At 38.7% G+C, this 14,774-nt stretch overlaps 1 protein-coding gene across 2 annotated transcripts in view; it reads left to right on the forward strand.

Moving 5' to 3' along the window:
- hsf1 (heat shock transcription factor 1) overlaps positions 1 to 14,774 on the forward strand; it is a 71,350-nt gene that overhangs the window by 55,397 nt on the left and 1,179 nt on the right. Inside the window, exons 10-13 of one of the 2 annotated variants that reach the window (XM_039737399.1) lie at positions 268 to 354; positions 11,855 to 11,960; positions 13,039 to 13,104; positions 13,231 to 13,294. In XM_039737399.1, the coding sequence (XP_039593333.1) occupies positions 268 to 354; positions 11,855 to 11,960; positions 13,039 to 13,104; positions 13,231 to 13,294 (323 nt within the window). The remainder of the gene's footprint in view (positions 1 to 267; positions 355 to 11,854; positions 11,961 to 13,038; positions 13,105 to 13,230; positions 13,295 to 14,774) is intronic. The other variant, XM_039737400.1, reaches the window with a different exon arrangement.

Consider the following 14,774-nt stretch of genomic DNA (forward strand, 5'->3'; position numbering starts at 1 on the left):
GATGATCTTCTTTGGCAAGCATTGCCTGCTATTATTCTTGATTATTATTTTCAGTCCAGAATATTCTCCTTGTAGCACAGCTTGAGCTTTTTCTTCAATTTGAACTGAGAAAATGATTCAAAACAATTCTTTTAAAACTGAGTCACGCTCTTCTTTGAGAAGAGCATGATTTTTGCAATACAATTTAAAGTTTCAGCTGTAAAGCAAGGTGTTAAACAATATATAATGGACTTGTCCCAGTTCCTTGTCTTTTTTTATATCTTGCAGTTTGACTCATTCTTCACAGATGTCAGAAGTCACTTGTGTTGTCCCAAGTCCTTCCTCTTCTTCGCTCTGTCCCAGAGCACAGCAAGGGTTAGCATTTCTGATAACCTGTTGCCCCCAGATCACTTAATACTGTGCTAGAAACTAACAGCTTTCCTGAAATTTCTTTAATATTTGTTTTTTTTTTTTAACCCATCTTTCCCCAAAAATAGTAATTACCACTAGCCGTTTTAAACCTAATAAATTTGTGTGTATTTTTACAATGTCTAATTATTTTCAAAGTACAAAATCTGAAATAATGGCAAACAATAGGATCTTTGCCAATGCATTAGCGCAATTAAATCCAGAAAAAGATGTCACAGTTTTTATTATCTGGGGACATGCAGTCTTTATAATATTTGACTGTTAGTTCTTAATTTACTTATATCATGGGTACTAAATGAATCATACAAAAGGGTTTTTAATTTAAAATTTGTAATTTAAATTTCTCTCTTCTCAATACCAGTTACTGTTTGCTGTTTGAAGCCATTGCATGTGCATGTGTTATTTTTTTCTTATGTCAAGTTGAAGTGATGGTACTGGAGTTTTTGTTTCTCTTTTATGCAACTTTTTTGAGTACAGGCTTCACACCTAATGAATCTTCAAATTATTGTAGTTTTTTTTAATTATTATTTTACTCCTCAAAACTGTTTTAATTGTGGTATTACCAATAGATGATTATTTTCATTTAGCTGCTAGTATTAGTTTTTCTTCCTCCTTAGCATAACGTGTATACAAAATATTCAAAATCTTAAGCTTCTAGTGTAGACATCTGTTTATTTTAATAAAAAAAAATAAAGAGATGATGTGAAATACTTGATCACACCCTGGTGCATCTGCCAATTCATTCATCAAAGCCACTTCATTTTAAGGTTGCATTAAGTTATAGCCAAACACAGAATTATGGATGCAAGGCAAGAACCCAGAAAGATGTGGGCATTAGTCTATCATAGGGCACACTTTAACTATTAACTTTACTCGTGCATACTTCTCTGACTGAAAATAAATAAAGCTATGGACTATGGTTATTGATTTCATAGCCAGCATCCTTCAGACCTGCCTAGTAAAGCCCATAAAAGAAGTGCAATTCAAAAATATGCAGACTTTTTTTATACTTGGATCTTAATGTGGATACCATCTTCTCACCATTGTTTGGCCTGGTGTTAGTTTTTTAGTTCAGGTGTCTGGGAGCCCAGTCAACATTTAGAGTTTTAACCCTACTATTATCCTAGCATTTCCACCCATCTGTTATCTTGGGCGTGGCCGGTCGGGTCGGTGCCGACCCGTGTCCTAAATCAGCCTCCCTCAACCCTCAAACATTTTTTTATCATCCAGTTTGTTTCCTTACCTCTTGGTTACCTTGTTAGGCTTCCTTATCCATGAAAAGATTTTAAAATTTGGTTTTAAAATTTTTGGTGTGGCCCTCTGAAGATGAGAAGTATGATGTCAATAAAACGGCCCAGTCCAAAAAAATTGGTAAAATAAACCTCAGGAGAATTATACAAATAAATCAAAGGTTTATATGTTACCTGACTATTACTGAGGGGTATTAGAACACAACTGTAAAAAAAAAAATTACAATTTTTTATTTTAATAATATTAATATCAATATTATTAATATTAGTAACATCTGTGGTGTTAGGGTCGGTTTTGACCCATATATATTTACTTCAAGAAGAAGGCAAAAAGTATTTTTTTCCAAAAGTTGAACTTTAATTCAATCACAAAGACAAAGCCAAACAAGTAAGACAAAATAAAATACAAAATTAAATTACAAAATGTAGATCAAACAAACAATCAAACCAATAGAATTAGTAGTACGGTGGTAGGGTGGTAGCTCTCCAGGAGCAGGATTGCTACTGTATGTTTACACTATGTGCAAGTAGGACAGTAAGTGACATTTTTAGTGTGCTCTTTGCAAATATATTTCTTGCATTTGGCACACATGGAATTGGTTTTTCTGTCCTTGCTGCTTGGGCAGACCTGACAGCGCTTTCTTTTGGAATCCGACAGCCTCTCTGGGTCTGTGGCTGTGGCAGGGCTGGCTAAAGGGAAGGATGCTGGTACTGAAGCTCTTCGTCTTCCTGCTGACGTGGACGGAGTGCTTGCCGTGGTCTGCAGCTCTCTGACCACAGCTGCAGCGGCTGGGTCTCGGGGGACCCGTTCTCTTTTTTCAATGTGTCCCTTTATAAGAGAATCCCCTAGTTCTTGGAGAAACATTCTTCGCCTTTGATTCTTCCCTGCATTCCACCCTTGGTGGATTTGGGTCCACAACACAAATCCGTTGTAGGCTGACACATCCAGCATATTGTAGAACAATACCACTGGCCATCTCCTGGTCATGCGCTGGCATGTATAGGTGGCAGTCAGCTTGTCCAGGTTGTCCACCCTCCTTTGTTTTATTGTAATCCAAAATAATGATGGGCTTTTTTCTTTTGCTGATGACACAGCAGTGTCCTTGTGGAGTGTGGACATGAGTATCACACTCCGGTTTTTTTTTGGACAATATGACACAATAGTGGTTGTGTCTGTAAAGGCAAATTTTGAAGACAGTGGTGCCCTGTTCTTCAAATTCACAATTTCAGCGGGCAGCTCAGGTTTATTTTTTGATAGTGCCCACCATGGTGAGCTTTGCCTCAGAAGTTCCTGTCCAAGATCAAAACTTGTAAAAAAATTGTCACATGTAATATTGTGTCCGCGCAGTCCAGTTGTCAAGTCGAGGACTACACGTCTTCCCTGGTTCCTCTCAGGGATGCCACTTTCAGGTTTTCCTGTGTAAATTTGCATGTTCCAAGCATAGCTTGTTTTTGCATCACAGGCTGCCCAGATTTTTATCCTGTATTTGGTTGGCTTATTGGGCATGTATTGCCGGAAAGGGCATCTTCCCCGGAAAGGCACAAGACGCGTCTCACGGTAACCTCTGGCCCTGGATTGAACATCAAAGGCAGGCGCTGCACCCATCTCTCCCAGACATCCCTTATGAGAGCAAGCTTGTCACGTCTTGCTCTCATGTCTCGGTTGTCAAACCAGAGGACTCTCGAGATCATGTGGAAGCTCTTCAGTGACATCGTGGCCCAAAAATATTTCTGCCTGTGGCTGTGTCCCAGAGACTGGCTGTGGCCTCATTGCTGGATCGGTATACTCCAGCAAGAAGAAGAATTCCAATATAAGCATCCAGGAATTCTTCATCAAAGTCAATCCATGTGTCTCCGTAGACTTTTTGTCCTTCTAGGTTTGTCATGTCAAGTATTATTTTTTTCAGCGATGATGGCATGAACTGTTCAAAACTTGTTTTGATGTCACTTATCCTTGTTATGGCAAACCTTGTGACCCCAGGAGTCATTCTGATGATATTTTCAGCAGCTGCCCTGCCAGTTGTCCTGCGTGTCTCGTCAAGTGGTACTAACCTCCAGGAGATGCTGCCATTCTTGGACTGTAGTACTTCAGCTGGTGGGGAAACTGCTTCAGAGGTGATCTCACTGTGTCTGTGTCTTCTGACTGACACTCCACAATGTCTTCCTCCTCTGAGTCCACCTCATCAGTGTCGCTGTGCCACTCTGTAACTTGTCCTTCAGCTAGGATATGATCCAGAGCTTGGAGTGCTGTGAAGCTGGCCATTTTTACCTCTGCAAATTAGATGCTTTCTCCAGTCACAATCACCAAACTGAACTGGTCTCGGTCTGTTTTGTCTGGGCTGTCTCTGTTTTTACTCGGGGGAGGTGTGAAGAGATAAGCCCCTGACTACAGCTCGGGGGATGGGAGAGGCCTGCTACCTGACAGAGTTGTGTGGGGGTGTGGGGCCAGAGTGAGCTGAGAGTGTGTTTATACTGTAACTTAAGTTTGGCCAGTATTTATTGTTTTATGATCTCTTATTGTACCCTGGGTCGTGGCCAACCCGGTAAGACCACAGGCAGTGAATTTCTGATTAGAGAAATAATTTACTTTTTTTTTTTTTTTGTTTAAATGGAAGTTTCAGAAAAATGGAAAAAGCCTTGATGCAGTAAACAAAATGTATGTGGTACTTTTATGCATTTAAAACTTGAAAAAGGGGTCGGTACCGACCCTAGGGTAATAGTAGGGTTAAGAAATCATTTCATGGAAAATGTGGACCTGAATGCACTTTCAGTTCCAGTTTTCTCCTGAAATATTGTGATGTAAGAAGACACTGCCGGCCAGACACTCTACAGGGGCTCTTCTCCCAGCAGTCTGTTAATAGTGTGAGCCGGCGCTCAATCTCTCGCACACACACTAGCTTCCCGCTTACTCTTCTTCCTCCACTAACCTCAGTTCTTTTCAGATTTTTTTTCCCTTCCACACCTGCACAACTACTATATATAATAGGGACATGGCACAGGTGTGGCATCAATTACGCATGCAGGCGATTCCTCCCCTGTGCACATAAGCGAGGAAACACCCGCAGCACGTCGCATCCGAGTATCGCACTGGCCACACTACCACGCCCCCTCTGTAAGCCACGAGTTTGGCGATTATTTAAAAAGCTGGCCTTTTCATCTGAGCTGTGGACCCGCTATACCACAGCCATTTGCTGGTCATTTATTAATGCACAGTTTATGTGAGGTTCTTTTAACCCCCACAAGCTGAATTGAATTGGTATATTCTAACTACAGTGGTGTGAAAAACTATTTGCCCCCTTCCTGATTTCTTATTCTTTTGCATGTTTGTCACACAAAATGTTTCTGATCATCAAACACATTTAACCATTAGTCAAATATAACACAAGTAAACACAAAATGATGTTTTTAAATGATGGTTTTTATTATTTAGGGAGAAAAAAAATCCAAACTAACATGGCTCTGTGTGAAAAAGTAATTGCCCCTTGTTAAAAAATAACCTAACTGTGGTGTATCACACCTGAGTTCAATTTCCGTAGCCACCCCCAGGCCTGATTACTGCCACACCTGTTTCAATCAAGAAATCACTTAAATAGGAGCTGCCTGACACGGAGAAGTAGACCAAAAGCACCTCAAAAGCTAGACATCATGCCAAGATCCAAAGAAATTCAGGAACAAATGAGAACAGAAGTAATTGAGATCTATCAGTCTGGTAAAGGTTATAAAGCCATTTCTAAAGCTTTGGGACTCCAGCTGACCACAGTGAGAGCCATTATCCACAAATAGCAAAAACATGGAACAGTGGTGAACCTTCTCAGGAGTGGCCGGCCGACCAAAATTACCCAAAGAGCGCAGAGACGACTCATCCGAGAGGTCACAAAAGACCCCAGGACAACGTCTAAAGAACTGCAGGCCTCACTTGCCTCAATTAAGATCAGTGTTCACGACTCCACCATAAAAAGAGACTGGGCAAAAACGGCCTGCATGGCAGATTTCCAAGACGCAAACCACTGTTAAGCAAAAAGAACATTAGGGCTCGTCTCAATTTTGCTAAGAAACATCTCCATGATTGCCAAGACTTTTGGGAAAATACCTTGTGGACTGATGATACAAAAGTTGAACTTTTTGGAAGGCAAATGTCCCGCTACATCTGGCGAAAAGGAACACAGCACTTCAGAAAAAGAACATCATACCAACAGTAAAATATGGTGGTGGTAGTGTGATGGTCTGGGGTTGTTTTGCTGCTTCTGGACCTGGAAGGCTTGCTGTGATAGATGGAACCATGAATTCTACTGTCTACCAAAAAATCCAGAAGGAGAATGTCTGGCCATCTGTTCGTCAACTCAAGCTGAAGCGATCTTGGGTGCTGCAACAGGACAATGACCCAAAACACACCAGCAAATCCACCTCTGAATGGCTGAAGAAAAACAAAATAAAGACTTTGGAGTGGCCTAGTCAAAGTCCTGACCTGAATCCAATTGAGATGCTATGGCATGACCTTAAAAAGGCGGTTCATGCTAGAAAACCCTCAAATAAAGCTGAATTACAACAATTCTGCAAAGATGAGTGGGCCAAAATTCCTCCAGAGAGCTGTAAAAGACTCATTGCAAGTTATCGCAAACGCTTGATTGCAGTTATTGCTGCTAAGGGTGGCCCAACCAGTTATTAGGTTCAGGGGGCAATTACTTTTTCACACAGGGCCATGTAGGTTTGGATTTTTTCTCCCTAAATAATAAAACCATCATTTAAAACTGCATTTTGTGTTTACTTGTGTTATATTTGACTAATGGTTAAATGTGTTTGATGATCAGAAATATTTTGTGTGACAAACATGCAAAAGAATAAGAAATCAGGAAGGGGGCAAATACTTTTTCACACCACTGTATTTCTTGCCTCTCTGACTATGGATTAGTCTCGGTTAGTGACCGGCCTTGCCGTGAGTAAGGCATGGAGGGCACACGGTTTTAAACCGGGCCTTAATGTGCCCAATAGAATGTAACACAATGTGCTCTATTGAGCGTGCAGTGCCGTACGTTTAGAGCATACTGGAGGTGAAGTAAAGCATCTTTAAGTGTACAAACGACTGAAGTTTGCCAAGAAAAGCTAAGTTTAGAGAAGAGACATTTTTTCCAGTTTTTTTTTTTTTTGCCTTTTATTCTACATGTGTAACAACTTTTTTTTTCTTTATTCTTGTGTGGGCTGCTTGATTTGAATTTTGATTTAATCTCTTAAAAGAAACTTTTGGAATGAGATTTCTTTTGGCATGCGTTTGACCCGTACTTGATCCTACCTTATTTACCAGCATCTACACCTACCATCTACCTGAATTTTTAATCTTGCATATAAAAATACGGAGAGTTCCAAATGTTTTTAAAAGGTATTACTAGTTGTGTCTGACTTGTGTTTTCCATGACACAGATTAAGATACAACATGCAGTTTTTAGCTTATAAGACCACCTGTAAAACCATTCCCTTTTTGGGTGGGTGTGTTGCTGTTGTCACTTTCACGGACGCTTATACTTCCTCAGTGGACAGACTGATACCCTTGGCTAATGGCTAAGTCAGTGTGGTCGGGGGGGTGGGTATTGGGTGTGAAGACTTGTTTATTATGAATATGTTCTTCTTAAGTTTGCATATGCCGGATTTATGTCCAAGTGTCTGTTGATGGTGTTCTCATTTGATAACCAGGATTTAGCCAGCTCTCAGGCACTTTTTGTACTGGCCTTGAATTTTACTTGTACATTGTCCCAGTTAAATGTGCAAAAGTTTTAGGCAGGAGTGAAAAAAATGCTGTAAACAAAGAATGCTTTCAAAAACGGTAGTGTTAATTGTTTATTTTCATCAATCAACAAAATACAGTGAATGAACAAAAGAGAAATCTAAATCAAATCAATATTTGGTGTGGCCACCCTTTGCCTTCTAAACATCATCAATTCTTCAAGGTACACTTGCACACAGTTTTTGAAGGAACTCGGCTGGTAGGTTGTTCCAAACATCTTGGAGAACTAACCACAGATCTTCTGTGGATGTAGGCTTCCTCACATCCTTCTGTCTCTTCATGAAATCCCAGACACACTCGATGATGTTGAGATCAGGGCCCTGTGGGGGCCATACCATCACTTGCAGGGCTTCTTGTTCTTCTTTACGCTGAAGATAGTTCTGAATGACTTTGGCTGTATGTTTGGGGTCGTTGTCCTGCTGCAGAATAAATTTGGGGCCAATCATACGCCTCCCTGATGGTACTGCATGGTGGATAAGTATCTGCCTGTATTTCACAGCATTGAGAACACCATTAATCCTGACCAAATCTCCAACTCCATTTGCAGAAATGCAGCCCCAAACGTTCAAGTGACCTCCACTATGCAGACACTCATTATTGTACCGCTCTCCAGCCCTTTGACGAACAAACTGCCTTCTGCTACAGCTAAATATTTCAAATTTTGACTCATCAAGTCCAGAGCACCTGCTGCCATTTTTCTGCACCCCAGTTCCTATGTTTTCCTGCATACTTGAGTCGCTTGGACTTGTTTCCACGTCAGAGGTATGGCTTTTTGGCTGCAGCTCTTCCATGAAGACCACTTCTGGCCAGACTTCTCCAGACAGTAGATGGGTGTACCTGGGTCCCACTGGTTTCTGCCAGTTCTGTGCTGATGGCACTGCTGGACATCTTCCAGTTTCGAAGGATAATAAACTTGATGTGTCTTTTATTTGCTGCACTAAGTTTCCTTGGCCAACCACTGTGTCTACGATCCTCAACGTTGCCGTTTCTTTGTGCTTCTTCAAAAGAGCTTTGAAATCTTTGTCTGGGAGAGACCTTGCTGATGCAGTATGACTACCTTGTGTCTTGTTGCTGTGCTCAATCTTGCCATGACATGAAACTGTCTTCCACAACCTCACCTTGGTAGCAGAGTTTGGCTGTTCCTCACCCAGTTTTAAGCCTCCTGCACAGCTGTTTCTGTTTCAGTTAATGACTGTGTTTCAACCTACGTGTGACATTGATGATCATTAGCACCTGTTTGGTATAATTGGTTGATCATACACCTGACTATAATCCTACAAAATCCCTGACTTTGTGCAAGTGTACCTATAAGAATTGATGCTGGTTTGAAGGCAAAAGGTAGTAACACCAAATATTGATTTGATTTAGATTTTTTTTTTTGTTCGCTCACTTTGCATTTTGTAAATTGATAAAAATAAACAATCATTATTTATATTTCTGAAAGCATTCTTTGTTTACAGCACAAACTGCATGGAATGCTGTACACTGCGTTTCATGTTTCTGCTGTCGATTTCTTGTTTTAGCATCTATATATATATCTATATATATATATATATATATATATATATATATATATATATATATATATATATATATATATATATATATATATATATATATATATATATATATATATATCTATATATATATATATATATATATATATATATATATATATATATATCTATATATATATATATATCTATATATATATATATCTATATATATATATATATATATATATATATATATATATATATATATCTATATATATATATCTATATCTATATATCTATATATATCTATATCTATATATATATATATAGATATATATCTATATATATATAGATATATACAGTGGTGTGAAAACTATTTGCCCCTTTCCTGATTTCTTATTCTTTTGCATGTTTGTCACACAAAATGTTTCTGATCATCAAACACATTTAACCATTAGTCAAATATAACACAAGTAAACACAAAATGCAGTTTTAAATGATGGTTTTATTATTTAGGAGGAAAAATCCAAACCTACATGGCCCTGTGTGAAAAAGTAATTACCCCCTTGTTAAAAATAACCTAACTGTGGTGTATCACACCTGAGTTCAATTTCCGTAGCCACCCCCAGGCCTGATTACTGCCACACCTGTTTCAATCAAGAAATCACTTAAATAGGAGCTGCCTGACACAGAGAAGTAGACCAAAAGCACCTCAAAAGCTAGACATCATGCCAAGATCCAAAGAAATTCAGGAACAAATGAGACCAGAAGTAATTGAGATCTATCAGTCTGGTAAAGGTTATAAAGCCATCTCTAAAGCTTTGGGACTCCAGCGAACCACAGTGAGAGCCATTATCCACAAATGGCAAAAACATGGAACAGTGGTGAACCTTCGCAGGAGTGGCCGGCCGACCAAAATTACCCCAAGAGTGCAGAGACGACTCATCCGAGAGGTCACAAAAGACCCCAGGACAACGTCTAAAGAACTGCAGGCCTCACTTGCCTCAATTAAGGTCAGTGTTCACGACTCCACCATAAGAAAGAGACTGGGCAAAAACGGCCTGCATGGCAGATTTCCAAGATGCAAACCACTGTTAAGCAAAAGAACATTAGGGCTCGTCTCAATTTTGCTAAGAAACATCTCAATGATTGCCAAGACTTTTGGGAAAATACCTTGTGGACTGATGAGACAAAAGTTGAACTTTTGGAAGGCAAATGTCCCGTTACATCTGGCGTAAAAGGAACACAGCATTTCAGAAAAAGAACATCATACCAACAGTAAAATATGGTGGTGGTAGTGTGATGGTCTGGGGTTGTTTTGCTGCTTCAGGACCTGGAAGGCTTGCTGTGATAGATGGAACCATGAATTCTACTGTCTACCAAAAATCCTGAAGGAGAATGTCCGCCATCTGTTCGTCAACTCAAGCTGAAGCGATCTTGGGTGCTGCAACAGGACAATGACCCAAAACACACCAGCAAATCCACCTCTGAATGGCTGAAGAAAAACAAAATTAAGACTTTGGAGTGGCCTAGTCAAAGTCCTGACCTGAATCCAATTGAGATGCTATGGCATGACCTTAAAAAGGCGCTTCATGCTAGAAAACCCTCAAATAAAGCTGAATTACAACAATTCTGCAGAGATGAGTGGGCCAAAATTCCTCCAGAGCTGTAAAAGACTCATTGCAAGTTATCGCAAACGCTTGATTGCAGTTATTGCTGCTAAGGGTGGCCCAACCAGTTATTAGGTTCAGGGGCAATTACTTTTTCACACAGGGCCATGTAGGTTTGGATTTTTTTCTCCCTAAATAATAAAACCATAATTTAAAACTGCATTTTGTGTTTACTTGTGTTATATTTGACTAATGGTTAAATGTGTTTGATGATCAGAAACATTTTGTGTGACAAACATGCAAAAGAATAAGAAATCAGGAAGGGGGCAAATAGTTTTTCACACCACTGTATATATAGATATATATATATATAGATATAGATATATAGAGATATATATCTATATCTATATATCTATATATCTATCTATATCTATCTATCTATATCTATATATATATAGAGATATATAGAGATATATAGAGATATATAGAGATATATAGAGATATCTATATATCTATATCTATATATATCTATATCTATATCTATATATATCTATATCTATATATATCTATATATATATAATTGTATGTATGTATGTGTGTATATATATTTGCAGTTGGAGATCCACAAAGGGAGAAAATGAATCACGTATTTTTTATTCCTGAGCTTTCAGCCCCTGCCAGGGGTCTTCATCAGAGGATAATGCTTAGACTAACAAGAATCAAAGGCAATATATAGCAATAAGTTATGTGGAGGGGGTATTGGGTGTAAAGTCTTGTTTATTATGAATAAGTTCTTCTTAAGTTTGCATATGCTGGATTTATGTCCAAGTGTCCAGGGGTTGAGTACTTCTACAGACAGAGTGTAACCTTTTTTTCTTAAGAGTTTATCATATGTCTACATCATTTTTTTACAAAGTCATTTTTTTCGTAGTGCTAGAACAGAGAAGTTCCATGCAAAAATTGTTGTTCAGTGCCTCATTGTTGTTTAAATTTTCTGCTTTTCTTTGACTGTTGCAAAAAACGAGTGCTTTACTAAATTATCCAAATCTGCCTTCAATTTTCAGTTGTAAGTGTTTTGTTAACATTTTGTTTTTTTGAAATGCGATACCTGCCTCTGACTTCACTGATTGTTTTTCTCCTCAGTGGTGTCTAACAGCTTGAGCGTTAGACTTTATACTATAAGGTTATCTGTTCAGTCCCCACCTCAGACTAGTGTGCTGTCACTTAACTAGCTTATGCTCCAGTTGTTTAAACCATCATCACCATTCTAACAAAGACAAATGCAGTCTCATTTCATGTCTTCTCATTTTTAAGGAGTGAATTGAATGACCATTTAGAAACTATTGATTCCAATTTGGATAGCCTTCAAGCAATGCTGTCGGGACAGTCTATCAGCTTTGATTCCTCACAGATCTTTGATGTAAGTACCCACGCATGATGGCTTTAAGTATTCTAATATTTTTCAAACATTAATAAAATTAGATTTAAGTAACAGTATTTAAAATGATGTTCCATTTTTGTGTTTGAGTAACAGGAATCAAATGAGAGCTTTAAATAATATAAAATTAAGATTGAAATGTACAAGTTGGTTCCATTTGTTCCATAGCTGGAAAAATCCAAAAGTAGTAATTGGATCAGTCTGCTGGCTTCCTTCCACAGATTGAAGGCCACGATTCAAGTTCTTCTTATTATTCACTCCTTTATTTTATAAGCTTCATTGATCTGTTACAGTCTGTCAAGGAGACTATTCTAGCAACAGCAAGCACAAGCCATGCCAATGTGAGGAGCTTATCAACACTGGAGATCCTCAAAGTAGACCACCTTCTCTGGATTGAAAGGAACCAGTTGAAGTGATTTGGGTGTGTAGTCAGTATGTCCCCAGGTAGCTCTCACTGGGGATTTTACATGGCATGGTCCTGCCCACTGAGAGAATACCAAGGGCAGACCCAGGATGACTGGAGCACTTTTCTTTTGATAAGACTATAGAAAGTTTTTGGGAATAGGGAGGCTATAATGATAAGATCAGGTCTGTTGTGTTGCTACTGTGACCTGAAGATAATAATGATTCAGGAATTTCTTTCTTTCCTTCGTACGTACAGGTATAACCTTGACAGCTTACAAACGTGTCTCCTTTTAGAGAGAAAAACAAACCTCAGAAGTGCTTTACCAAACAGAAAGCACAATAGCAAGGAATGTAATAACAGACTTACTGCAGCTCAGAAAACAATATTAAGGTCACTCCATGTTTGTCCTGCTGATCCTGGTAACTTGGCTTTAAATCAGACATTGGTCAGTCTCCATCACCTATTATACAAATCAGTTCAACTGGGAACACCAGTTTAATTTGTTTGATAGAAATCTTCTTTTTCTGTATTATTTACTGTTGATATATTTTAGTTTTCTTTGACTGTAAAAGTAACTTGGACACATTTTTATCAAGCCATCGATTAATGAAGTACATCTGATTATTATTTATTTATTTTTTTTTCCCTCCACAGATTTTCGGCTCATCCTTATCGCCTCCTGACTTCAGTCTCCCAGATCTTGACACCAGTCTTGCAAGTGTGAGTGTTGCCCTGTTGAAGTACTTTTATCATTGATAACGCTTTTCTCCAGTGCATCACTTTGCTTACACGTTCTTTTATGACTTTCAAAACCATTTAAAAAAATTAATTCTTGTCTTCTTTCAGATTCATGATTTGCTAACGCAGGACCAAAAATCAACAGAGTCAAATTCAAATACCACCGACACAGGTAGGCATTTGTTTATTAATGTGGTCTCCATTCCACAGTTCCAGAAATGTATGGATTATGGTCTGACCTGCAGGTATTTTGTGAGGATACGTACTTCTATGTTTGGACTTCCTGAAACTAAACCTGAGAAAATGTCATCCGCATGGCTCATTCTTCTATATACTTATAAAAAAAATCCAATGTCTGACTTATCTGTCCGCTTTTCACAAGTGAACCACGTAACGGATATTTAGATTGGGTTTTTTTTCTATAATTTGCTTGAACATCACGGATGATTTTGCAAGCTCTGTCATCGCACTAAGTATCATAGTTCGGTTGCGGTACTGATTTATTTGCACAAATCCAAGAGAGACGCAATGCGCCGGGGCAGGGCCCCCCTCACTCATACGCCAGCCTCGCAGCGTATCTTACATCCGCTTAGCTAGCAAACAAGAGAACTACTTAATGGATATAGATCTGTTTTTTTTGTTTTTTTTTTTCTTTCTTTCTAGAATTTGCATGAACATTCCGGTTGATTTTGCGAGTTCTCTCATCGCGATAGGTATATCATAGTTCGTGCTAATCCGAGACAGAGGCTGCAGGCCAAGGGGAGTGGGAAGCATGATGTCAGGAGTGGGGAGTTGGTGTACCTCTGTGTTTTGGAGTGTACTTTGCCTCTGCTTAGCTAGTGATACCTTTTTGTTTATTGATTTTTAAAGTTTGTCCTGTTTCACTACTACGCGGGCAGAGCCGTGGAGGGAATGGGTAGTATTGTATAAACCCTGAATAATTAAATGTGACAGAAAATATGTAATTGTTGCTTATTCATTTATATATTTATTTTATTAATTCTTGGTGCATTTATTTTAGTGAGACCACAACATGGATTTGAATATTCTTAAAAATGAAAACTGTTATTTTCACCCATCATAGTGAGACTTACTGTGTTGTTATTGGTGAATTGTCGGTAAAGTGTGCACAAGTCTTTGGCCCTTAAGTACTACATTTATAGGCAGACACGGCCTCCAGAGGGGATTTTTCAATTCGGAGCTTCTTGAATGTAAGTAGCTGCTCTGCGCAGTAATTCTGGACGCCCACAGTGAACGTGTGCAGTCAGTCACAACTCGGAGCATATGTTTTGCTTGTCTCGGGGAGTCTTGTGGCTCATTGGGTTGTGCAAAGCTGTGACTGTGCAAGACCCCTCTAGCAGCTAATCATATTACTCATAAAAGCCCACCCTCTCAGCTTTGTTAGGTGTAAATGACAGTTTTCATTTCAAGTTGTGTTTCATGAAATTAGTCTGTACAGAAATATTTTTCATGGCACAATTGGATATTTATGCCCACAAATCATTTTGCATTTATGGATTTATTGCCACAATGCACAAACACATTTATTTTTATTAATGTCGTTCATATTTTTCCTCCATGATTATTGACTATTTTAACTAGAGCATAAGCAGTTTCTCTGTAATTTATTATTTTTAACTTCTAATTTAAAT

This window comes from Polypterus senegalus, chromosome 15, assembly GCF_016835505.1.
Source record: "Polypterus senegalus isolate Bchr_013 chromosome 15, ASM1683550v1, whole genome shotgun sequence".
Classification (NCBI taxonomy): domain Eukaryota; kingdom Metazoa; phylum Chordata; class Cladistia; order Polypteriformes; family Polypteridae; genus Polypterus; species Polypterus senegalus.